The sequence below is a fragment of the Aquarana catesbeiana genome, linkage group LG05 (genome assembly GCF_042186555.1).
Source record: "Aquarana catesbeiana isolate 2022-GZ linkage group LG05, ASM4218655v1, whole genome shotgun sequence".
Lineage (NCBI taxonomy): Eukaryota > Metazoa > Chordata > Amphibia > Anura > Ranidae > Aquarana > Aquarana catesbeiana.
Window position 1 is genome coordinate 607,513,898 of NC_133328.1, and position 27,453 is coordinate 607,541,350.

Here is a 27,453-nt window from a genome sequence, read left to right on the forward strand (position 1 = left end):
TACGGTCTGTTATGTATTTTTGGGGACCTTTGGAGATGTCTTTGAGTTGTTTTTTTTTAAAGGAGCCGGCATTGAAATGTTTGTAATAATTTGTATAATTTTTCTGTCTCTGTAAGGCTCAATATACACATGGCTGTGATGTACCGTGGCCGCAGGATACCGCAAATGGTTTTGCCGTGTTTTGCGTTTTTTCCGCAGCCAGCGGATCAAACATTCCTATCCTGAACGCGATTCTTTCGCTTTTAGGAGGGGGAGGTTGAGGGAGGTGTAACCTCCCCTAACCGCAGCAGCTCGTAAACGATCCTACAAGTCTATGTGTATTGGCTTTTATGGAGTTGAGTTTTGGAGCTTTGGCAGAAAAACACACCAAGACCTCCTAAACTCAAGTTTGCTAGTGTACATAAAGCCTTAGTGTCACTTTTTCTGTAGAATATCCTACAGCAAGAATGGCAGAAAAAATATTTGCATAGAGCCCCACCCCCAACAAATGCATACCAGACTTAGATTTCAAGTGGGTACCCTCCACAAAAAAAAAAAAAAATGTCTGGGGTTCCCCTAAAAATTCATACCAGGCAAGGAAAGAGGAGAAGGGTGAGTGTAGAGCCTTACCCCCCTTGAACCATCTCAGGCCACATGCCCTCAACATGGGGTCCAAGTAAGTCAATGTTCCTGTGACATCGGTGATTGCCAGGGATGAAGCGGGTGCCAGCACCCACTGCTTCCTTAGGAACCATTGACAATGGGAAAAGATACTGCAGTGGGTACAAATACCACTTTTGTATGTAATATTCGGCTCCCACAAAACAAGGGGCCAAATAGTTGGTTTATCCAATAGTTGGCTCATCCTTACCCAAGGTAGGGTGCGGTGGGGTCTGTCAGGCAGGCAGTATGGGGCCCGCAATTTGTAACGTTTGCCCTGGGGAAAGCTATTTGTAGATTTCCCCTCATTTTCTGTCTCTTTGGCAACCTAATTAGTTGGATAGAAAGAACGAGGAAATTCCCCAGTGGAGACACAGACAGTTAAAATTAAAAAAAAAATAAAAAAAACTTTTATCGAAAACTAAAAAAAAAAAAAAAAAAAAAAAATAAAAAAAATAAATTATATTTTCACGTTTTATTTATCGCATTCACATATACTGTACTGTATGTTAAAAAACATGAGTGAGAGAACTGGGTTCTCCCACACCTCCACAGTGTTAGGAACTATTTTTACTTTTAAGTAGTTGGCAATTACACCTCAACGTTAAAAGGTATCTGAAACCTCCAGTTTCCTGAGCCTCCAGTGTCAGAATTACAGTAAAATTTCCTTCTACTTTGCCAATATTCCTTAAATAAGACAATCAACCTCCTCCTTTGGGGGGGGGGGGGGGGGGGCAGGGATTCTGAAGTCCAAAAAAAAGTCCTAGAATTACGAACTGAGTGTTCTAGTAATATGACAATCTTGGAATGATAAGTGGTGTGAAATATGTAAAATAAAGCACACCATACTAAGTGGAAAAATCTATATTTATAACACACAGCAAAGCTCTTGGTATTGTAAGGGATTAGCTCAGTATTAGGTTGTGCAGGAACCCCTGGATGGGTGACGGCACAGTGAAGAAGGCACGGACAGACAGCAGGATCTTTGTGAAAACAAAAAGTGGTTTATTTCCAAGTCTGTGGTTACAAGTGCAGGTATCAAAAACAGTAAAAAAAAAAATGAAAATAAACCCTTGCCACTTTGGGCATCTAACTGCAGAACACAGGAACCTATATACCTGGTCTGGAACAGCCCACCGCTGCCCAAAAACCTGTCGGACACACAGTAAAACAGAGTCTTTTAGTCATATAGACATCTCACCATCCAAAAGAAGCTGCTCCCCAGTACTATGCAGGAATCTGGTTCCAGGGTGGAGTACCTTGTTGAAGCAACCTGGGTGTTTTATAGAGCCCTGAGTGCTTCATCTCTTACACCTGAGCTTGTTAACCCTCATTGAGCCTCAAACAGGCTCATTACCCAGCAGAAACCCAAAAGCAATCAGTGGACAGCATAAACCTGGGACAAATATATTTCCCATCTTGGACACAACCCATAGATTTACCTGGCTTCCTGTCACAGTATGTAAAATGCAGTACAATGTACAGAGGGCAGTGGACTATAGTGTTTAATATACAGCAAAACATACAGAGATGATTCCTAGAGTATGTCACATACACTATATTACCAAAAGTATTGGGACACCTGCCTTTGCACGCACATGAACTTTAATGGCATTCCAGTCTTAGTCTGTTAAGTTCAATATTGAGTTGGCCCACCCTTTGCAGCTATAACAGCTTCAACTCTTCTGAGTAGGCTGAATGTGTCTATGGGAATGTTTGACCATTGCAGAAGCGCATTTGTGAGTTCAAGCACTGATGTTGGATGAGAAGGCCTGGCTCGCAGTCTCCGCTCTAAACTATCCCAAAGGTGTTCTATCGGTTCCTCCACCCCAAACTTGCTCATCCATGTCTTTATGGACCTTGCTTGATTTCTAGCTTCCATCATGGCATGCTTGACTATCATCCTGATTAACTGTTTGAATCCTTCTCACTTTGTGCTTTTTAAGTTGCTTCCTTCTCCATAATTGGAGTCGCATATTTATTAATTTCTTCACTTATTATTGTGTATCTTTTGGTTATTAATTGTTCACCAATAATCCATGAATTGTTCACTAATTATTTTTTTAAGTGCTGCACTGTTTGTATTTGAAGGATTTGTGTATTTGCAATGTTGCCTTCAAAGCTGCATGTACTTTACTTTAAGTTTGCATTGTGCATGTCCCCATGGCAGTGCCCAGATTCCCTTGCCTTTTTCTAGACAGTAGTTAACCTATTAGTCTTAAAAATTATCAGAATTTAATAGGACTCCCCCCACCCACTTAGATTTCAATAGGTTTGCCACATATCAATAGTATTTGCCGAACCCTTGGATAGGCACATTCGCCTATCCTTAGTGATCAAGGATTAGAAGGATATATCATCTAAGTCCTTTGCAAACAGCAGACATATCTGACAGAACAGACTCTGGGATTTGTCACTTTATTGCAGGTGGGAAATGAGTTGGAGCTTTCCCAATAAGACATCCAGCGGACTAAAAAATCCCATTTTCTACATAATGATAAAGGGGACATTTTATTGGCTGAAACAGAGCATCCAGTTTATCAGATTGCCAACTAGGAATTCCGTCACTCACTAAAACAACTTGAGTTCTGTATGGGCTGTGCTCTGTCTGTAGGACCTCATGCCTCTTCACTCGTGTATGTTACTCCAGGACCTCACAAAAAGGGACGAGGAGCTTTCTGAAAGGGATCCAGTCTGAGTGTTCTTGAGATTGGCACATTTATGCCATGCAAATGTGCAGAGGAGGGTGGTGCCAACTAATGGAGGATTCGGGATACATGTACAAACAGACACACTGGAATATTTTAATTCAACTGCACATTTTAAAACAGTATACCTTTAAGTCCAGCCATAGTTAGAGACACTCTAAAGGCTTGTTCACACAGGGTGGCCAGGGATGGTAAAAGCAGGTGGTTGTGCTGTGGTTTAACCACACCCCCCACCTTTAACCCTAAACAAAGCAGTGCAACTACTCCGGCTGTACCCATGCCACGGCCGCAGTGCCCTACTTTGTGGCCACGACAAAAGTTAAACAGAATGTTGCATTCAGTAGGCGGTACCACAACTGATTGCTACCCATTCAAATGAATCCATAGTTCGGCTTTTTGAGGGTCAACATATTGCCTCCTCACTGCCCCTCAAATGCCCTCTAAAAAAAACGATCCATTGTGGATCGTCTTTTTAGAGAGGAGGCAGTATAGCTGCACAAAATGAACAAGCCCCTACTAAATCCTATTTCCAGTCCTTTTTACTTTACAGAGGTAAGTTTAAAAAGGTAAGCCAGGGAACTCAGGAACACGTCCTTGTGACTTGAGGTAGCAACCCTAATAAGGGTTATCAAGTTGCCCTAAATATGGTGGGGGGCCAAAGTAAGGTGGGAACTGTTATGCCCCATACACACGGTCGGATTTTCCGACGGAAAATGTGTGATAGGACCTTGTTGTCGGAAATTCCGACCGTGTGTAGGCTCCATCACACATTTTTCATCGGAATTTCCGACACACAAAGTTTGAGAACAGGATATAAAATTTTCCGACAACAAAATCCGTTGTCGGAAATTCCGATCGTGTGTGCACAAATCCGACGCACAAAGTGCCACGCATGCGCAGAATAAATAAAGAGATGAAAGCTATTGGCCACTGCCCCGTTTATAGTCCCGACGTACGTGTTTTACGTCACCGCGTTTAGAATGATCGGATTTTCCGACAACTTTGTGTGACCGTGTGTATGCAAGACAAGTTTGAGCCAACATCCGTAGGAAAAAATCCATGGATTTTGTTGTTGGAATGTCCAAAGTCCGACCGTGTGTACGGGGCGTTACTGTACCATCTGGGAAGCAGAAATAATTGTTTTTTCATATATTTTTATTGAAATTTTTATCATAAAAATGTACAGAAAGAAAAAGAAAGAAAAAAGACAAAGCTTAGGTAAGTAACAGAGCCAATAGGTGCAGAAGAACATCAGAAACTGATGTTTTAAAACTGTTTGAAAGGAAAAGCCCTTTTTCTAAGGATAAAACAAAATAGTCTTTAAAGTCCAACTCCCGCTGGATGTTTTAAACAAAAATGTAACTTTGGCTTCAATGCTTACATTTAATCCAAAGATGTCCTCTTTAGTACCTCTTCTTCTCCACAAGGTGTAGAAGTTGGGTTAAATGTTGCCCAGTGTCACCGAACCCAGCAGACTGAGGATAGGACCCCAATGCTCCGCCCCCTGAGTGTGCAAACTGGTAGTCACAGTGTATTGATGCAGGAAGGAGATCTGATGTCATTATGGCACCGCTACTCTTTGCATCATTTAGGACTGCCCACCACTTGGAGAAGACCAAGGAGGAAGAGGACCAAGCACATCACAGGACTGGCCAGAAGACATCAGGAAACGTTAAGTAAAAAATGTAAAGGAAAAAAAAACAAAAAACCTAACATACTGCTTGCACAGACATCAAAAAGGGATGAGGAGGGGGAACCCCAAGCTGGGCTTCAAAGTTAACTTATTAGTAGCTTTACAGGTCTACAAGAATACATTCCTGACATGTCACAATATACAGTAAAAGTATTAGTTGAAGTTTTTGACCTCTACTACTGTACATCTACTGTGCCTAGGCTGGGAAAATTATGTCATTAGTCTGCTACAGATCGGAGGGAACATTTCATCATCCTTCTCCAATCTCCATCAACGATCACTCACCTGGATTTTAATATTCTGGCAGCTGACAAAGGACAGACTGCAACAAAACAATTTTTTTAGGAAAACAGGGAAGGGTTGGAACCTCTGTAAGGTTGATGAAACCTTTTGTGTCTCCCTGTCACAGGTATAACTGCTCCCCATATTTTGTTATCCTGCTGTCACAGCGATTGGGACCCCAACAGGGTCACAGACAGCAGGAAAAACTTGACAGAAATGTCTTCCAAGGTCTATTTAAAACCAAGATAAAACATTATTGCTGAAGCTGGGTTTTAGTTTTTCAACCTGAACTTCTGCTGGTTTAAGAGATGGGTTGAGTTTTATCCCTAACCATTGTCTCACACCATCTTTAATGTCCTTGTGTAGTACTGGTCATAGTTCTGGGTGTTCATTGCCTATTTTAAATTGGTTGGGATGCACTGAAGGGTGAGACAGCCATGGTCAAACAGTGTGTTAGGCAGTTTCCCCTTTGAGGTCCATGTGTCTGTTACAGGATCATAACAATCAAAGGAGTCAGAGTCCTCAATGGTGTTGTCCACGGTCAGGCTCCGGCCTCCCGTCACATAGATTTTATTCTGCATAACAGTCGCTCCGTGGTGCATCCTTCTGTCCTTCATGTCTGCGCATTTCACAAATGTATTCTTTGTCACGTCGTAGGCAATTATTCTCTTTGTGTAACCTGCAATAAATAGCCAGGATTTAGGCTTACCACAATAGAATTCTGAAGAAAGCATGCTCCTAAATTGATATGAAGCCCCCTATTTTAATATAAGATGAGGAGGTCAAGACATCTATTATGAATAGCCCCTGTCCTTTAAAATTTCACTTTCCTCTTCCTCCTGGGGGGCGCCAAAGCTACTGTCCCCTGCTCCCTGTTTGTGGGTGTCTACTTTAGCTATCTGGGTGCTATGGAGACACCTATGCATGGACGTACCTGTCCAGGGCCTTAGCCAAACCTGTGCATCCATAGGCAAGCCTTGCCCCTTCTCCACCTGCTTCTCAGCAATTTGACTGATGGTTGCAGGAGCCTATGGGGCTGATTTACTAAAGGCAATAGACTGTGTACTTTTCATGGTGAAGTTGCACTCTGCAAGTGCAGTTGCTCCAGAGCTTAGTAAATCAACCCCAGTGTCTCTGCTGCCCTCAGTGTCTCCTGCAGAACACTCAATTGACTGCCTTCACCTTCAGTGCTGTCAAGAGACGTTAGTCTTCATCAAGCTTTAACACAGATACCCTAATGCATTCTGTTATGATTTTGTTAACATCGACTGCTTAAGCCCTGAAGAAGGAGGAACCCCAACCCCCTTACCCCCCCCCCCCCCGAAATGCGTTGGATGTGTTTGATGCTCTTAATTAAATGTTTCAAAAGCCCTTCAAGTGAAATGAGCATTTGAAACAGGTGCTCCCCAGTACACATCCTGTAGAACAAGGAAGTTCGAAGAATGGCACTGACGGATCCTGGAGCTAAAGGCAGCGGCGATGACAAGGAGAGCACAATTTAGGGGATGGGGGTAGCACATGTACTGGAGCAGTTTTTACTTTAATGCTGTGAATGCATTAACATACAAAAATGGCAAGCCTTTAGTACTACTTTTGGGTGAGAATGTGTTGCCTACCTTCTTATTAGGACAGGGACAGAATACTTTACTGCATGATAAATTAGAAGCCCCTGTCAATGGACATTTGTTCACTTCAAGTTGATTTTGCATTCGCATATAAGTCTTTCGGAGTGCAAATCCTGCTTGAAGCAGATCAAAGCAGATCAAAACAAGGTCAACTGCAAGTCATATGCACCCATTAATGAATATTGAATGATCTCAGAAGGGTCTCAAATTGATGTCAACCTGATGCCAACACAAGCCCAAAGCCCATCGACACAGACCCTTGCTCTATGCAGTTGCATATCTTCATTTTTTTAATTACTGTGTATTTTCTTTGTTGTGTTAACTGGGTACATACTGATTTCCATAAAAGAGCAGAGAGCGGTGACTGACAGTCATCAGTTCTCTGCTCAGGGAGCTGTGAGAACCGAGCGATTGGCAGTGCTAGATCGTTTGGTTCTCAGTGTTAGAGTCGGTGGGGACAGTTGCTGCTTCAGACGAGTTGTTAAAATATCGTGCAGCAAAAAAAATTGCAACTGCCACCTTTTTATTCTACAGGGTGTCTACTTTTAGAAAAAAAATATAGCTGCTTTGGGGTTTTAAAGTGGTTGCAAAGGCAGAAGGTTTTTTATTTTAATGCATTCTATGCATTAAGATAAAAAAAAACCTTTTGTGTGTAACAGCTGCCCCGGCACCCCCTAATTATCTATCTGAGCCCCATCTCTCTCCAGCGATGTCCACGAATGTCTAAGCTGTCCGGGACACTCCTCCTGATTGGCTGAGACACAGCAGCGGCGATATTCAGGGGAGAGAGGGGCGGGGCCAGGTTGGGGCTCCGTGTCTGAATGGACACTCAAAGCTGTGACTCGGCTCCAGTGACCCCATAGGAAGCTGCTGACTGTGGGGGCACTCGATAGAAGGGAGGGGCCAGGCTCACAGAAGAGGAACCCGAGAAGAGGACGATCCAGGCTGCTCTGTACAAAACTAACTGCACAGAGGCGGTAAGCATAACATGTTTGTTTTGTTTTTTTTAAAACGTGTGTGAAAAATGAAAAGATTGGGGACGATGGTGATCTGACCCTTTAAAAATCTCAGTACTGTGTAATCTAGAGGCGGGCAACTGGGTGAAACTATATATCTTTATTCGTTACCATCTACATTTCCCAGTAGTACTACAGTTCAAACCTCAGTAATGTAGGTATTCCCATTAGTAAATACTGTAATTGCTAATGGAAATATTGAACTTGTGAACTTACCTCCAATTATTATAATCTTATCACCAATTACCACCGCTGGAGCACAGACATTCTTCACAACCCTGGTCTCCATCCTGAACCACATGTTCCTGGCAATGTGGTAAACCTATTGGGGATAACTTACTACATTAAGCCATGTTTTATTTTTTTATCACAAGGATTCATTACATGTACAGTGTATGTTATGCTTCTTATTTTTCCTATTTGTATGTTTTGGTGTAGCCACTTTTTTGAGGTGCGGGGGGGGGGGGGGGGTGTAACGGGGTGTGGGGAAGGCGGGGCAGTTCACGGAGCCTCACAACCCCCCTGCACTGCACTGTAAAAGAGCACTGTGATATAAAGGGGACTGTAATCATTACAGTGCAGTCTCCTTTATGTCACAATGCCCCTTGCAGTTATTGCCTCCCCCACATCATAGTGCCACTTGAAGTCATTGCCCCCTATCACAGTCTTCCCTGCAGTCATGGCTCCCCATCACAGTCCTCCCTGCAGTCATGGCTCCCCATCACAGTCATCTCTGCAGTCATGGCCCCCATCACAGTCCTCTCTGCAGTCATGGCTCCCCATCACAGAACTCTCTGCAGTCATGGCCCCCATCACAGTCCTCTCTGCAGTCATGACTCCCCATCACAGTCCTCTCTGCAGTCATGGCTCCCAATCACAGTCCTCCCTGCAGTCATGCCCCCCCATTACAGTCCTCCCTGCAGTCATGCTCCCCCCATCACAGTCCTCCCTGCAGTCATGGATCCCCATCACAGTCCTCCCTGCAGTCATGGATCCCCATCACAGTCCTCCCTGCAGTCATGGATCCCCATCACAGTCCTCCCTGCAGTCATGCCCCCCATCACAGTCCTCCCTGCAGTCATGCCCCCCCATCACAGTCCTCCCTGCAGTCATGCTCCCTCCATCACAGTCCTCCCTGCAGTCATGGATCCCCATCACAGTCCTCCCTGCAGTCATGGATCCCCATCACAGTCCTCCCTGCAGTCATGCCCCCATCACAGTCCTCCCTGCAGTCATGCCCCCCTCATCACAGTCCACCTTGCAGTCATGCCCCCCCCCCCATCACAGTTCTCCCTGCAGTCATTCCTCCCCCATCACTGTCCTCCCTGCAGTCATGCTCTCCCTCCCCCATCACAGTCCTCCCTGCAGTCATGGATCCCCATCACAGTCCTCCCTGCAGTCATGGATACCCATCACAGTACTCCCTGCAGTCATGGATCCCCATCACAGTCCTCCCTGCAGTCATGCCCCCCATCACAGTCCTCCCTGCAGTCATGGATCCCCATCACAGTCCTCCCTGCAGTCATGGATCCCCATCACAGTCCTCCCTGCAGTCATGCCCCCCCCATCACAGTCCTCCTTGCAGTCATGCCCCCCCCATCACAGTTCTCCCTGCAGTCATGCCTCCCCCATCACAGTCCTCCCTGCAGTCATGCCCCCCCATCACAGTCCTCCCTGCAGTCATGCCCCCCCCCATCACAGTCCTCTCTGCAGTCATGCCCCCCCATCACAGTCCTCTCTGCAGTCATGGCTCCCCATCACAGTCCTCTCTGCAGTCATGGCCTCCCTATCACAGTCCTCCCTGCAGTCATGCTCTCCCCATCACAGTCCTCCCTGCAGTCATGGATCCCCATCACAGTCCTCCCTGCAGTCATGGATCCCCATCACAGTACTCCCTGCAGTCATGGATCCCCATCACAGTCCTCCCTGCAGTCATGCCCCCCATCACAGTCCTCCCTGCAGTCATGGATCCCCATCACAGTCCTCCCTGCAGTCATGGATCCCCATCACAGTCCTCCCTGCAGTCATGCCCCCCCATCACAGTCCTCCCTGCAGTCATGCCCCCCCCATCACAGTCCTCCTTGCAGTCATGCCCCCCCCATCACAGTTCTCCCTGCAGTCATGCCCCCCCATCACAGTCCTCCTTGCAGTCATGCCCCCCCATCACAGTCCTCCCTGCAGTCATGCCCCCCCATCACAGTCCTCTCTGCAGTCATGCCCCCCCATCACAGTCCTCTCTGCAGTCATGGCTCCCCATCACAGTCCTCTCTGCAGTCATGGCCCCCCTATCACAGTCCTCCCTGCAGTCATGCTCCCCCCATCACAGTCCTCCCTGCAGTCATGCCCCCCCCATCACAGTCCTCCCTGCAGTCATGGATCCCCATCACAGTCCTCCCTGCAGTCATGGCCCCCCATCATAGTCCTCCCTCCAATCACAGTCCTCCCTGCACAGTGCCAATTTTAATTTTTGCTTCCCCTGCAGCCTGTGTATTCTCTCATGCTTCAGCAGAAGGTGAGCTCTGTCACAGACCACAGGACAGTTAGCAGCCTGTGTGTATTCTGTCATGTCTCCAGACCGGCTGCTGACGTTAGCCTATTAGCAAGGCAGGCGATGGGAATGAGCCGAGCGGCTGCAGATCAGGACAGAGAGCGATAGCTGCCAAACTTTTATTAACATGCGGTGATTACACGCTTGTTATTATGAAGAGTCTCTCCCTCTATGTCATGATCTGCAGCCGTTCCCACCCCCTGCCTTGCTAATAGGCTAACATCAGCAGCTGGTCGGGAGGCATGACAGAATACACACACGACACACAGGCTGCTAACTGTCCCATGGTCCATGACATGGCTCACCTCCTGCTCTGACGGCAACACGCTCGACAACAGGCCACGGACCGGTACTGTTCTGCTGCCCGGGGGTTGGGGACCCCTGCCCTATGTGATATAAAGTTTTACTGAAAAAAGAAGCGTCAAAAAATAAAGTAAAACCTCCCCACCCCTAAGTGCGCGCACACACAAGCATAAACACACCCATCAGGGGTACTTACATACGAAACTGTCCCTTCCACTACGCATGTTATATATCACCACACATGCTGGAGTGAGAGCAATATTTCTAGTTCCATTATTTATGGTTAACTCTAAACAGATGACCTGTAGGGGCTTTTTAAAAGTCACCTCTGAAAAATATAGGACACTGAAATTCATCTTAATTTTGTGGGCGTGTCCAATCTTGAAGCTCTTACCAAAGAAATTGGGTGATATATTGCATTTATATGACCTAAAATTAACTTTTGTTGAATGAATGAAACTTTGAGGGGTGTCTGCTCTCAGAAAATCTATACAGTGCCTTGCAAAAGTATTCACCCCCCTTTTTACCTATTTTGGTACATTATGGCCTTTAGTTCAATGTTTTTTTAATCTGAATTATATGTGATGGATCAAAACATAATAGTCTAAGTTGGTGAAGTAAAATTAGAAAAATATATACATAAAAAACTGATAATCGGCATTTGCGTATGTATTCACCCCCTTTGTTATGAAGCCCATAAAAAGCTCTGGTGCAACCAATTACCTTCATAAGTCACATAATTAGCAAAATGATGTCCACCTGTGTGCAATCTAAGTGTCACATGATCTGTCATTACATAGACACACCAATTTGAAAGGTCCCGGAGGCTACAACACCTAAGCAAGAGGCACCACTAACCAAACACTGCCATGAAGAGCAAGGAACTCTCCAAACAAGTAAGGGGCAATGTTGTTGAGAAGTACAAGTCAGGGTTAGGTTATAAAAAAATATCCAAATCTTTGATGATCCCTAGGAGCATCATCAAATCTATCATAACCAAATGGAAAGAACATGGCACAACAGCAAACCTGCCAAGAGACGGCCGCACACCAAAACTCCCGGACCGGGCAAGGAGGGCATTAATCAGAGAGGCAGCACAGAGACCTAAGGTAACCCTGGAGGAGCTGCAGAGTTCCACAGCAGAGACTGGAGTATCTGTACATAGGACGACAATAAGCCGTACGCTCCACAGAGTTGGGCTTTATAGCAGAGTGGCCAGAAGAAAGCCATTACTTTCAGCAAAAAACAAAATGGCATGTTTTGAGTTTGCAAAAAGGCATGTGGGAGACTCCAAAAATGTATGGAGGAAGGTGCTCTGGTCTCACTAAAATTGAACTTTTTGGCCATCAAAGAAAACGCTATGTCTGGCACAAACCCAACACATCACATCACCCAAAGAACACCATCCCCACAGTGAAACATGGTGGTGGCAGCATTATGCTGTGAGGATGTTTTTCAGCAGTCAGGACTGGGAAACTGGTCGGAGTTGAGGGAAAGATGGATGGTGCTAAATACAGGGATATTCTTGAGCAAAACCTGTACCACTCTGTGTGTGATTTGAGGCTAGGACGGAGGCTCACTTTCCAGCAGGACAATGACCCCAAACACACTGCTAAAGCAACACTTGATTGGTTTAAGGGGAAACATATAAATGTGTTGGAATGGCCTAGTCAAAGCCCAGACCTCAATCCAATAGAAAATCTGTGGTCAGACTTAAAGATTGCTGTTCACAAGCGCAAACCATCCAACTTGAAGGAGCTGGAGCAGTTTTGCCAGGAGGAATGGACAAAAATCCCAGTGGTAAGATGTGCCAAGCTCATAGAGATTTATCCAAAGTGACTTGGAGCTGTGATAGCCGCAAAAGGTGCCTCTACAAAGTATTGACTTTAGGGGGATGTATAGTTATGCACAGTGGACATATTATGTAAATAAAATGATGAAAATCCTCAAACAATGCAGGTTGTGAGGCAACAAAACACGAAAAATGCCAAGGGGGGTGAATACTTTTGTAAGGCACTGTAATGTTTGGGGGTTTTAACTAATCTTCAGCCCTAATGATTTTTTTTTAAATATGTTCAAAAACATTTCCAAAACATCTCTTGCAGCTAAGGGTTAAACTAAAATGTTTGTGCTTGGAGTTCAGCTAAATGAACTTTTTTGTGCCCGGAACAGAAACAGACAAGCAGGAGTTGGACTACACTTATTTACTCACTCAGCATTTCACCATTTTCCATTGTCAGTCACATTCATTACCAGCATCTGTTTAATTAGAAGGTTTCAGCGTACATGTGTAGGATGTACAGGAGAATGCAGGTAGCTGGTTGGACACACAGATCTTGCCTCAACAGGAGAACAATTGTTACTCACTTCCAAGAATTTTAATTAGCCATTTTTATTCTCCACGTAAATGTGTGAAGCAATGCATGAACTGTACATATTGTTCTAGCATTGTAGCGCTGACGGCAAAACACCCACACAAAACAGTAATAAGGGGGCAAAATTTAAATATATCTAAAGCCAAGACTTTTTTTTTTCATTTTAGATAGTGAAGGAATAATTCAACCCCTGCCAGGATTTTTTTGTTTGCCATCTGTGTCCCACTGGGGAGATTTCCTGTAGACACAACAAATAGCGTGAGGAAATTTCTTCAAAGTCAGGAAAATGTCCCCTTAGAGTTTAATGTTAACCCCTTTGATTTCTGGGCAAAGCCAAAGTTGTATCCAAGTTGCACCTATCCAAAGTTGCGTCAAAGTTGCACCAAAGTTGCACTCCAAAGTTGGCGCAACTTTGGAGTCCTACAAGTGTGAATGGAGCCTTAGACAGTTGTCACTGGCATAGATGTCCTCATTGAAACATTTCACCTTAAAGGGGTTGTAAGCCCTTGTGGTTTTTCACCTTAATGCGTTCTATGCATTAAAGCGGAACTTCAGTCATTTTTTTCAACTTTCCATCTCTTAAATCCTCTGCCCTTGTTGTTTTAACTTTGCATAGTAAAACATTTTTTTTTCTGCCAGTAAATACCTTATACAGCCCACTTCCTGTTTCTTGTCTAGTGAAAAGCCTAGGCTTATGATATCATGCACAGCTCTCTCATGAGAGTTTGCCAGGAAAGGAGGGAGGATGAGTCATAAGAGGGCCAATGAAAGCTGCAGGGCATGAGGTGTGCCTCTGTGTGTCTGTGTAAATCCAGGAGGTGAACAGGCAGCAGCTTTAGCTGCCCACAGTTAAAATGGATGCAGCCAGACTCAGTAGAGGAAGATTTCTGCAGCATATTTGGCAAGTACAGAATCAGACAGCAATACAAATGCTGACAGAGGTTTTAATCCTTTCCCACGTAAAATGTTTTGGCTTTAGGCCCTTTGCACACGGGGCTGTCTAGCTGTAATGTGCCCCTCACAGCATTTTAGTTCTCCTGGGAGGGACAGGTGTAGCATCAAGCATTACACATTACATTACACCATGGTGCTTGGATAAATGCAGAACTATAGGCAAAACTTTTTTTTTTTCACTTTGGATAGAGTAAGGGAGGGTCATAACCCCTGTCATTTTATTTTTTTGCCATTTGCGTACCATTGGAGAGATTTCCATTCACTTCCTGTCCCATAGCCAAAACAGGAAACCCCTGGAAATTAAGGGAATCCCCCGGGGACCCCCAGCTCACCAGAACTAGGGTCCCTATTGGAAGATTTCCCCTCTATTACTTTTCTGGGGACAACCCAAAATGTAGGATTTTCATTTGCTTTCACTTTCAATGATAATGGTAAACAGGACACATAGAGAGGATTAATCTTCCTAATGGGGGCACAGAGAGCAATAAAACCTGACAGGTGTTCTAATCCATCTCTACTCTGTCAATAACATAACGGAAAAAAAAACATTTTGCCTTTAGTTATACTTTAAGGTGACTGATTTACCTATATGGCTATAAATGTTTGGGTGTGTTTCTGACTGTGAAATGTCTACATTGTTATAGAACAAATTCTGTTGCGTGTGCCTTTACAAACATCATCAATAATTACCTGTATAAGTCGAACAGGATTTTGCATAACATCCTCTCCACCAAAGAGGTAGATTCTTTGGTCTTTAGCAGCTACAGCTGGATGAAGGACAGCAACTGGCATGTTAGCCATGGTCCCCCAAGTATTATAAATACTATCAAACCTTTCCACTGAGTTGAGTAGTTCCTGTTTCTCACCAATTCCTCCAATTGAAAATATATAGTTTCTGTATCCAATACTTTGGTGAGAATATCTTGGAACAAGCATAGGTTCTCCTATCCGCCACTGGTTTAATTTGAGAGAAAGAATATACACACCTGAAGTAACTGTTTTGTCCTTGTTGGCCATAGACAACCCACCAAGCACATAGATACTACCGTGCAGACTTACTGCAGTAGCCTTGTGCAGGCGTAGTGGAAGCTTGGCTAGTCTAAGCCACTGGTTGGACCTTTCATTGTACAACAAAACATCTCTGGTGGTCTGCTGACTGTCTTTTCGGCCTCCAACATTTATAAGGAATTCTTGATGAGAAAAACGACGTGGGGAGTGCCACATGGGCTTTACATCTGGGGAAATATTTGAGTTTAGAGAGAAAATTACTCTACAGGCAGATTCCAACATGGTTCGGCAAAACATAGATGACTGAATAAGAGGGTCATTTGCAATGAAATGGAAGAGGAACATTGGATGAACATATTCAAGTCTGACTTTTTTAAATAGTTCTTGCAAGTAGCACTTTCTCCCTTGAACATCATGTCTGATCCAAGACATTAGAGTCTCAAACACATGTTCCTCTTCTCCATAAAGGTCATCATCTCCAAGATAGTCCAACAATTCTGACACAGAGAGCTCCTTCAAGTCTTCTGAAAGGGAAACTTCTTTAAAACACTTCAAAGCCATGTGTCTAGCCTTCTCTTTAAGGCTCTTCAAACTAAATAATTCAGAAAGACAAATCATGCTTAAACAGTTTTGAGGAGTCATTTGGTCCTGGAGGAATTTCAAGCATGTTCCTATTAATTTATCATACTGGAGCAATGAAGAAGCTTGAATGAGATGGAACACATTATTGACTGTGATAAGGATACCTCCAGTGTAAACATATGTGATTATCTGGCGAAATGTGTCTGAATCAATGCCCAATAAAGTCACTCTTTCTTGGATGCTCTCTCTAAAATTGCTGCAGAACATGGCCTTGAAATAGGGGCTACTTGAAGCCATCACGTTGCGGTGACATGGAAACTCACAATCATCAGTGCAAATGATAACATCTGTTAATAAACCCGCTTCTCTCAGTTTGTTCAAATCTCTGAGCAAGTCACATGAAAGCTCTTTATCATGGAAGAGCAGTGAGTTACAAGAATTGCCATCCATATCGATGCCTTTATTTTATTTCAGTATTGATTAATACAGAGTGAGACGAGGAATGCATTGAGTGTGAGGATAGCCATAGTGGGTCAGATGCTTCACTTTCATCCTAAAAAAAAAAACGCTAATTTTAATATTTTTCTTTCTGTTTTAAAAAGAAGCACATTTGTTTTTTTAAACAATATTTAGTAAATTTCCTGCTCACTAAAATTGATCTCAGAACTTTTCTACCTTATACAACCTTGGAAATACCTGGGATTCACCTATCCATCCTCTCTTCCTTATCTTATGTCTTATTACATATCAATCCAGCCTGAAAAACCTCCCCACCACAGGGAAATTTATTTTACACCCCCCCCCCACAAGTTACCAATTTCACCAATCTTTATAAAATGTATTTATAGGATATATTTGCAGAGAGGGGTGTATTTAGGATAATAAATTATTAGTTCAAAGTCAGTTTCAATCACAGCATCAAAAACTTAACCAAGGTTACAATCTTTGTCTTTTATGCTAAAATGTTTTTTGTTGTGGTCTTGGTACCCATTGAGCTTTAGCATTGCTTCCGGTCTCTCTGACTTTCTGTCACTGCGACAAGAAGTGAGAGGAAATCGACCTAAAGGAGGTTCTAAACTAGGGGTGTTGATCCTGCGGACCATGGGCCGCATGCTGCCCAAGATGGCTATGAATGTGGCCCAACACAAAATTGAAAACCTTCTTAAAAATGTTGATATGTTGTATGCAAAAATGTGTTTACAGTTTGCCAACGCATGCAGCCAAAGAAAAATTTGACAGTGTAATGGATTTTTATAAATGATATCTTCCCAAAGAAAAATATCCCACTCTTCTCAATCACGCCTTATTCATGTCATCAGTTTTCGGCAGTTCTTATATTTGTGAGCAACTATTTTCCAGGATGAAGCACATGAAGGGCAAAATTAGAACCAAAATATCTGATAAGCACCTTGAGAATTTATTGAGAATTGCTACTCCATCCATCCAACCAGATATTGATGTATTCGTTTATCAAAAATAGCGTCAAACAGCGGCGGCTGGTCCATAAGGGGCGCAGGGGCGCCGTCCCCTAATCTCCATGCGCCTCTTTTAGTTTTTTTAAGCGCATTAATAGAGCCTGAGGCTCTAATTGGCTTTTAAAAAGTTGGGCTCGGGGCGCACAGTACTGTGTCCTGAGCCCACCAACTTGTGACATTAGCGAATCAACATTCACTATTGTCTTCCTGCTTCTCCTCCCAGCCAGGACAGGAAGCAGGTCTTAAGACCGGATTGGCCTGGAAGAGAAGCCGGGGAAGCCGCCAAGCTGGGGAATCCGCTGAAGCCGGGGAAGCTGCCAAAGCTGCCCGCGACCTGGATGGGGTAAGTGCAGACCTGGCGGGGGGGTGTTTGCCCCCCCCCCCCAATAATGGAGCACCAGCTGCCACTGACGTCAAATATTGCACTCGTTTTATGTTGCCCTCTTTTACTTTTATAATAAAAAATATTACAAATCCATTATGTTTTATTACTCAGATAGGTACATTATCTATATCAGTGATAGATTATCTACTGTAAAACTTGTTATCTGCCTGAATATTTCTGCTCATCAGCTCTCCTCATTGTTAATGTATGTTATGTGTGACCCAAGACAATTCATCTTCTTCCAATGTGCCCAGGAAGGTCAAGCACCCCTGGGATAGACCTTCCACACATCACTCCTCTATGGTACCTATGGAAGGAGCCATCGTTGTCACCCTAGGTTGCCCTTTAATATGTACTACAAACCAGTGGTGGTGCGTTCATTAAGGGCGCACGGGCACCGCCCCCTCTCTCTAGCCACCCCCCTCTGTGTAGTATGGCTGCATATTATGGGCACAGTTGGCTGCATATTATGGGCACGGTTGGCTGCATATAATGGGCACAGTTGGCTGCATTTGCTGGGCACAGAGGCTGTATATGATGGGCACACTGGCTGCATATGATGGGCACAGTTGGCTGCATATGATGGGCACAGTGGCTGCATTTGCTGGGCACAGTTGGCTGCCTATGATGGACACAGTGGCTGCATTTGATGGCACAGTGGCTACAATTTATGTTTTTGTTTTAGTATTTTTCAGAATTTTTCAGTTCGTTTGCACCCCCCTAAAAATTTTGAGCACCACCTGCCACTGCTACAAACTTGTTTGTATCTTTTTATCTTTGTTACATCGAGGGCAGGGCAAATGGTAGTCTAATATACAGAAGATAGCTAGGAAAAAAGATATTTTTATATGCAGCTCACAGGAAGTGACAAGGATGCAACATTTCTGGCGACATGAACAGGTATTTTCTGTATTTGCTGAAAATGTTCTTATCCTGAAAAAAATTAGAACCAAAATATCTGATAAGCACCTTGAGAATTTATTGAGAATTGCTACTCCATCCATCCAACCAGATATTGATGTATTCGTTTATCAAAAACAGCGTCAAACAGCGGCGGCTGGTCCATAAGGGGCGCAGGGGCGCCGTCCCCTAATCTCCATGCGCCTCTTTTTGTTTTTTTAAGCGCATTAATAGAGCCTGAGGCTCTAATTGGCTTTTAAAAAGTTGGGCTCGGGGCGCACAGTACTGTGTCCTGAGCCCACCAACTTGTGACATTAGCGAATCAACATTCACTATTGTCTTCCTGCTTCTCCTCCCAGCCAGATCAGACTTTAGGTCATGACACAGGAAGGAGCTGTCCAGCTGACCTCATTAGCACACATCCAGTTTCTAAACTGCTGCATTTGTACATTTTAAAAGTCAATATAAAGGGTAAAAAAAAGTCCTTGTTGGTTTAATTAACCTTTTTTTTGTTAATTCTCCTTTAAGGGGGTGTGACAGGGGACGTGTGATATGCCTACATATGTTTGTTAGTAGGTGTCCCTCATTCCCATCTCAAAATGTTGGGGGGTATGTGTGTAGGAGGTGTCCGTGCTACACAGCACTGGGCATACCCCCTGCCCTTGGTGCACGTACCCCCAGGGGTTCGCGTACCACGGGTTGAGAGACCCTGGTCTAGAGTTCTTGCTAAGAAAAAATATATGGTGGCAAGCAATGGATTAAAATGTCTACAAAACTGGTTTATGTACACTTTCATTGGCTGTAAAACAAATATCCACTTCCTTTTACTAGGTCATGCACTTCTCTAATTTGCCTAACGTTATGACTGCAGTAAAATATTTTGTGAGGCAATTTCTGAAAAGTTTATTTTAGCTCTTAACTTTAAAGTTGTGAAATTCACATTTAACCATCCATCTTCAAGTGTTGACCTGTTGCACTTTTCTAAACATTGAGAGAACTTACTTTTCATTAATTGTGCAATGCTTTGTATATAGATTTGCGAAATGCTGCCTATGCTATAAAAGTTGTGAGGGTACAATTTTGACAAGCGTGAGGATTTTGTCTAAACTTGCCCTAGGACAGAGCCTACCCACTAAATGACTGGGGAGCCGAAGTTTTAATGTTGTACAGAATACAGATAATCAGGAGTATAAGTCAGAGTGGCAACTTGACAAAAACATTGGGGTCAATAAAGAATCGTGACCCCAAGAAAGTGGTTACTCAAAATAGTACTCAATGGCTTTGATGCAGGTCAATATGTATAAAAAAAATTGAAATGTTTTAATAGCTTACTAATACATTTCTATTTTTCTTATACATATTGTTCTGTGTCAATGCTATTGATTCCTATTTTGAGTAACCGCTTTCTTGGGGCCACAATTCTTTATTGAGCCCAATGTTTTTGTCAAGTAGTGGTACATTTTTGTTACTTTGGACTACACACTAATGCCGCATACACGTGATCGCACATTCCGACAACAAAATCCACGTTTTTTTTCCGACGGATGTTGGCTCAAACTTGTTTTGCATACACACGGTCACACAAATGTTGTCGGAAAAATTCAGAACGTCAAGAACGCGGTGACGTACAACACGTACGACGACCCGAGAAAAATGAAGTTCAATAGCCAGTGCAGCTCTTCTGCTTGATTCCGAGCATCGGAATTGTGTACACACGATCGGAATTTACGACAATGGATTTTGTTGTCGGAAAATTTGAGATCCAGCTCTCAAATTTTGTTTGTTGGAAATTAGGACAGAAAATGTCCGATGGAGCCTACACACGGTCAGAATTTCCGACAACAAGCTCCCATTGAACATTTGTTGTCAGAAATTCCGACCGTGTGTACGGGGCATAAGAGTGAGTTTGGCAGGCATTTAAATGCTCCTTTTTATTTTTTTATTTTCATTAGAGCAGCAACCAAGCCTCCTCCTGACCATCTACAGACTGTACTGACCCATTGGCCTTGTATACAGTAAAACACATGGCTTAGCTGCATATAGAGGGCAGAAGCAGAGGGGTGCTGTAACAAGAACTAATCCAGGGTAAGGAACCAGTTTTGGGGACACTTCCCCAAGTGCCAATGCTCAATTCAGAGATTTTGCTTTAAAGCGGAGCTTCACTCAAAAGTGACCTTTTGCCCCAATCTCAGCCCCCATTTTTAAAAATGACAATGTACAGTGCTGGACCCCCATGGCTTGGAAGTATATTAACCCACATAACAAAGCACCAGCATTAAGTATGGAAGTAGACTGAAATTTGTATTGGGAGGGTGAAGCTTCTTTTTAAGTATGAGGGGCAATAAAGGGCATAGAAGGTCCAACCCATACTGCTCTGGAACAGCCTTGACCCTCGTTTTTACACCAAGTATTCTGTAAGACCTGAAGTCTTTTAGCTGCATTTTATTTGCATTTCCAACGTGTGTTATAATTGTGTTAAATCACGATTCTACACGTGTGAAGACTTCTATGAACCTCACAATGCTGTAGAATGGAAAAAAAATGGGACAGGTCATAATTTCCAAATTGCACTACAAAATGGCACAGAGCACCACTTTCTTTGTGCTCACATGTTGTAGTGTGGCGCAACACTTGTGCTGCAACAGTACAATGTGAATGGGCCATAGGTCCTTAGCAGAGCTCCAGAGTTTCCTAGATGGCAATTTATTTGATATTTTCTCTGAAGTTTTGTGGTAAAGACAAACTGTAATGTCATTTCAGAATGCACATGTATAAAGTGACCTTAACATTTTCTTTGTTTGCTGTTCCATATTTGTGTAAGAACTGAGGTTCAGTTGAGCTGCTGAGGTATGCAATATAGCTTTAATGATTTCTGTAGTGTATGAGTAACCTTACCCCCCTCCTTGACAATGGGGGGGGTATTATTGAGGTCACATGGCTTACACGGGCCAGGTATGTTTGGCAGCTGCCAGGAGGATACTGCATAGTGTCCAAATGAAGGATCTCCTTTCAAGTAAAACTGTATGTGTGCCTAAATGTTTGTGTTGTGAAGCTACAGTGTTCCATTGAGGTGACCTGTGACTGGATTCCATCATTGTATTATAGTTATATTATATGAGAGAGCCCCCATTGTGCATTACAGTGTCATTGTTGCTGTGACGAGGCACCCCAAAAACTGGTGTCATTGGCTATTTTAATTCTGGATTTAGAGTTTGGGAGCCTGTTTATTACATATGCGTGATATGAATGATCAAAATTAAGAGTTTTTGGCTAAAACTGGGAGATATGCTGAAAACTTTGATTAAATGTATAATGCCCCGTACACACGGTCGGACTTTGTTCGGACATTCCGACAACAAAATCCTAGGATTTTTTCAGACGGATGTTGGCTCAAACTTGTCTTGCATACACACGGTCACACAAAGTTGTCGGAAAATCCGATCGTTCTATACGCGGTGACGTAAAACACGTACGTAGGGACTATAAACGGGGCAGTGGCCAATAGCTTTCATCTCTTTATTTATTTTGAGCATGCGTGCACTTTGTCCGTCGGATTTGTGTACACACGATCGGAAATTCCGACAACGGATTTTGTTGTCGGAAAATTTTATCTACCGCTCTCCAACTTTGTGTGTCGGAAAATCCGATGGAAAATGTCCGATGGAGCCCACACACGGTCGGAATTTCCAACAACACGCTCCGATCAGACATTTTCCATCGGAAAATCCGACCGTGTGTACGGGGCATTAGAGATGATAATGAAGGCAACGTCAAGGGAGTTTTTGTTGGTTTTTAAGAGTGCATTGAGTTTTAAATGGCTCCTTTCAACTATCCTGGACCTATTTTGCCAAAAATGTGTCCCTCATTTGCCTTATTTTTTAACTTCTTTCACAGAAAGAAAACACACACAGTGAAGTCAAATCGGAGGGTGCCTGCCATGCAACAGGAAGCTTGTAGTTCATTTCTAGGTGATATTTGCTTTAAAGTGACCCTGTCTGGTCTCCAAAGCTAATGGCAGCTCTCTGCAATAGAAGCCACTGTATACTCACCTTTCTGTTCTCCAACCTTCCCTTTATTCTGGCACTGCATCCTCTGTACACTTGTGCCACGTACACACGGTCGGAATTTCTGACGGGAAATTTTCAATGTGAGCTTGTTGTTGGAAAGTCCGACCGTGTGTATGCTCCATCGAAGATTTGTTGTCGGAATTTCCACCAACAAATGTTTGAGAGCAGAACTTGTTGTCGGAAATTCAGATCGTGTGTACATAAGTCCGATGCACAAAAGTCCACGCATGCTCGGAATCAAGCAGAAGAGCCACACTGGCTATGGAACTTCATTTTTCTTGGCTCGTCGTACGTGTTGTGCGTCACCGCGTTCTTGACGTTTCGAATTTCCGACAACATTTGTGTGACCGCGTGTATGCAATACAAGTTTGAGCCACATGTCCTACCATATGTACAGGGCATTTCACATTCAAAACTTCCTGGAGTGTCAAATGACTGTGTGTCCCCCACCGCTAGACATTGTTCCTTCCTCTGACCCCCTACATCACTATCGTACATAAAGTGATGTTGGGGGGTCAGAGAATAGAAGCACATCATTTCTAGCTACAAACATATATATTCCGAATTGCTTCTTCTTATTGATTCAGGAGGAATCACTGATGTGGGTACTGTCTGGAATCTGCTGTGTCCAGAGAACAGTTTTGTTGTATATCCTGCAGCAGTGTAGGTAAATGCATTACAAAGATATGTTGTCAGCAGCCCAGAGGGGAAGTAGAATAGATAAAGAATCATATTGTCACTGACCACTACTGTAACGCATCCTTCTCTGACTGACTCACCCAGTGACCACTAATAGAAAGGGATCCTTCTCCCACTGATCTCCAGTCTAAGAGGGCCCATCTCCATTGACCAGTGACCACCAAAAGTAGGCAGCATCTTAAGGACCACCAAGGTAAGTTCAAACCATGGAAATACAGAAAGGAGTGCCAGACCAAAATCCTGAACTCTCCACATGGAGGAACAACTTGACAGTAGTTGTTGAGCAGCAATCCATTGCTGCTCAACAACTACATGGGCCAAATTCTGAAAGAATTTTCTTTCAAAAATCTTATCCAAGGATTTTCTTTTGAATTTCGCACCATTAGTAATGGGCAACGGCCCATTTTTATGCGGCCATCGAATTTGAGTGATTGGGCATGTTGGAAATTTTTTGAAAAACAAACGATTTTCTAATCAATGATGGGAGAATCGTGTAAAAAATATAATCGAAAATGAAATGCGCATGAGCACAAGAAAATAAAATTCCCAGAAAGAAAAGAAAATTCCTGGAAAGGAAAGAAGATTATCGGCCACGAAAATTCTTTTCTGTAGCAACATAAGGTGAAATTGAAGGCTTGGTTAGTCGAACTTCGAAATCAATGGTGGCATCATCAGAAAACACACAATTTCTGCTTTTCGAAAGAAAATTTTTTCGGAATTCAACCCATGTATGACCTGCATAACACGTTTCACTATGGCTGCTACATGGGGCTGACCACCTGTGTGAATAAGCTCATCCTACCTAAATAATCTCAAACTCTTTATTTTTACATGGGGGATCCAAATGTACTCATTATGGAGGATCTGTTTCCTGCTGCTTTAAGCTGGCCAAACACTAGCAGAATTTAATTTAAACATTTGTAAGGTAATATCACTCACCACAGCATTTGATAGCACCATTATGAATTGGACAAATAAATAATGGGGTTGATTTACTAAAACTGGAGAGTGCAAATCCTGGTGTAGTTGTGCATTGTAGCCAATCAGCTTCTAAATTCAGCTTGTTCAATTAACACCTTCTGCATGGCCTATAGCAGAATGACGGCCAGGCGGTGGCTTTACCATTCTGAGTGGATGTCATATGTCGTCCTCGCAGAAAGCGCCACTCGTGGGGCCACACAATGGCGCGATCTGTCACTGGCTAGCCGATGACTGATCGGTGTATCAGCTCGCTGCCGGTACCATGTGACCGCTGTGACCAATCACAGCAGGTCACATTACAGTTGTAAACAATAGATGGCTTGCTTTCATGCCATCCATCGTGTATAGTTGTGTTGCCAGCTGTGATTGGTCAATGTGATCACATGGTACAGACAGGGCCAATCACAGCCTATCTGTACCATGTGATTAGCTTTGACCAATTACAGCTAATCACAACAAAATAAACTGAATGAATCAGTTTCATTCAGTAAAATGCTTGCTTTTATAATAATGTAATGCACTGCCATAAGCAATCATAATGTGTAAAAAAAAAAATCCTGATTACTTCCCCTATATAGTAACATTGTATTGCTCTGGTCACAGTGTGTTATAAAAAAAATGGTGAAAAAAATGGAAATGTAATAAAAAGATAAATAAAAAATGCGAAAAAAATTATTAAATTTTTTTTTTTTTTTTGTACTGTCACCAGCCAGTATCCCTGATCACTGCCACACCAGTTATATGATTTCTTCATATCTTCATTTTCCCCAAAAATATGACAAAAATTACAACTTCAAAAAACTTGCCATGCCTCTTACTAAATACTGTGGACTTTCCAAAAAGGGGTCATTTGGGGGATATTTGTACTGTCCTGGCATTTTTTCAGGATTGATCAATTTGCAGAAATATACCATAATTTGTGGACTTTCCTACAGACTAAATAATATAGACTGATTTGGGTTATTTTCACCAAAGAAGTGTAGAAGAATACATTTTGGCCTCAATTTATGAAAAACAATTAGACAGAATTAACAAAACGAAGAAAACGCATTTTTTTTCAAAATTTTCAGTCTTTTTTTCGTTTATTTAGCAAAAAATTAAAAACCCAGTGTCAATTAAATACCACCAAAAGAAAGCTATGGTTGGGCGAACAAAATGATAAAAATGTAGTTTGGGTACAGTGTTGCGTGACATTCAAAGTGTGACAGCGCTGAAAGCTTAAGATTGTTCTGGGCAGGAGGGGGTAAAAGTGCCCGGTATTGAAGTGGCTAAGCTTTGACAAAAAAAAACCTGGAAGCTGATTGGTTACCATGCACAGCTGCACCAGATTTTGCACTCCCAGTTTTAGTAAATGAACCCCACACTGTAGGAAAAACCTGCAAAAATTGTGTTCAATTACCATACCAATGTTTCGAATTCAGAGTTCGACTTTTCAAGGTGCACATGCGCATTACAAAAAAGTACGACCGTTCACGAACAAAAAACACATTCACAGTTGGAATTTTTGTTTGTTTATTCGAGAAAATGTTTTCATTTGTCTCCTTTCGTTTTTCTAGTTTTTGATCATTCATTTGATCCCATTAATAATTAAGAAATCGATGGAATGTTATGAAAACAAAATTTTGAAGAAAATTCATAGGTATATGACCAGCTTTACTGTTCTTTCTTCTCAGTGAAAGTCTACCAGTCAGGTCTGACTGACTAAAAACAATTCACCCTCTAGATCAGGGGTCTTCAAACTATGGCCCTCCAATTGTTCAGGAACTACAATTCCCATCATGCCTAATCATGTCTGTGAATGTCAGAGTTTTACAATGCCTCATGGGATGTGTAGTTCCACAACAGCTGGAGGGCTGTAGTTTCAAGATCCCCCCTGCTCTAGATTTTATCTCAGCAATGGTTGGCAAAGATTGAGAGCATCAAATGCCATGCAACCTACAATCTGTATGTAAATATAGTACAGCAAGCATGGGAAAATCAGAATAACATAATTTGTTATGGATATACATTATAGTTTGCCTTTGAAACCTTTGAAGCCTTAATATGCATGAAGTAAACTTTAAATGGACCTCTAATATAAAACAGAGACAGACCTTGTAGTACAAATAGACCGATGTAACTATACAACACAGACACGATGTACCTTGATAAATGCTTCCTCTATGCAGTCTCATCAGCTTCTGCTCGTCAGTAGCGCAGACGCCATATTCACGCCTCTCCACTTGTCTTCCAGTAACTGTGTTTACTCTGAGTTCAGCTCCTAAACTCTCTGTGCAACAGTTTGACAGGCGAGCTGATACTAATATTAGCCATGTGCCCGTGTTATTCTCAGTATTGTCACATGTGACTGGCCCTTGGCGGTGAGGTGAGCCCCTCTCCGGGGCCTTGTTGTTCCAGCAAGTGTTTATAGAGACAGGGATTTGTCCTCACTAGAGAAACATCTTGATCTCCGTCCTTTAATGACTCCACCAGGAGAGATCAGTAAACAGGGAGTTGTGTTTATATGACGCAAAGAGCAGTGGATTCAGAAACCAGAACTATTCTAAAGATTCCAGACAAAACTTTATAGGTTTAAACACAAAAGGAACCCCTGTTGGGTATTTATTGCTCTTCAGGGCTTCTTTATAGAGAGTTCTGACCATTGTCACCATGGCGAGTGTGGGGATACCTCTGTACTGGAGCCCTGGATAGTAGTAAAAATAAACAAGACTTCTAACCTTTTCCCACTCTATTCAAATGTAAAAATACATTTTGATTGGATTTACACTTTAAAAGAAAAATGTACTGAGAGGAACAATGGGAGTCTCCATTGCTGAGTGAGGTCAGAGGGCCTAACCCAGGGATGCTCAACCTTTTGAAGAGGGAAGGCCTCTTGGTAACTGGTCGTGGGCCACAATAAAAAGAAATGGTTCAGAATTTCGATTTTGCAAAGCATAATGAAGTTTTTTAACAACAATCAGGATCATCATATCCTGTGGGACCAATTCCTGTACTCATCAGCAGATTCTGATATAAATACAGACGACACTCCTTTCTAATATGAATCTAATAGGTAGGTACTTGTGGCAGAGTTAAACGTGCAGTCATCATTATGCTATATGTGCAATAAAGACGTGTATGTAAAAATGATGCTATATGTTACTACTATATTGTTATGTATGAATTTTTACTTTGTATATATTTCCCTATAGACTGCTTGCTATACAGCCCAGT

At 42.9% G+C, this 27,453-nt stretch overlaps 1 protein-coding gene across 1 annotated transcript; it reads right to left on the reverse strand.

The window, feature by feature from the left end:
- Positions 1–1,609: 1,609 nt before the first annotated feature.
- Positions 1,610–26,833, reverse strand: KLHL38 (kelch like family member 38). Its single transcript, XM_073632218.1, has 4 exons — positions 26,384–26,833; positions 14,834–16,286; positions 8,180–8,285; positions 1,610–6,001 (listed from the first exon to the last, which is right to left on the reverse strand). The coding sequence occupies exons 2-4, from the start codon at positions 16,181–16,183 to the stop codon at positions 5,718–5,720; spliced, it is 1,740 nt and encodes a 579-aa protein (XP_073488319.1). The 5' UTR covers positions 16,184–16,286; positions 26,384–26,833; the 3' UTR covers positions 1,610–5,717.
- Positions 26,834–27,453: the final 620 nt, after the last annotated feature.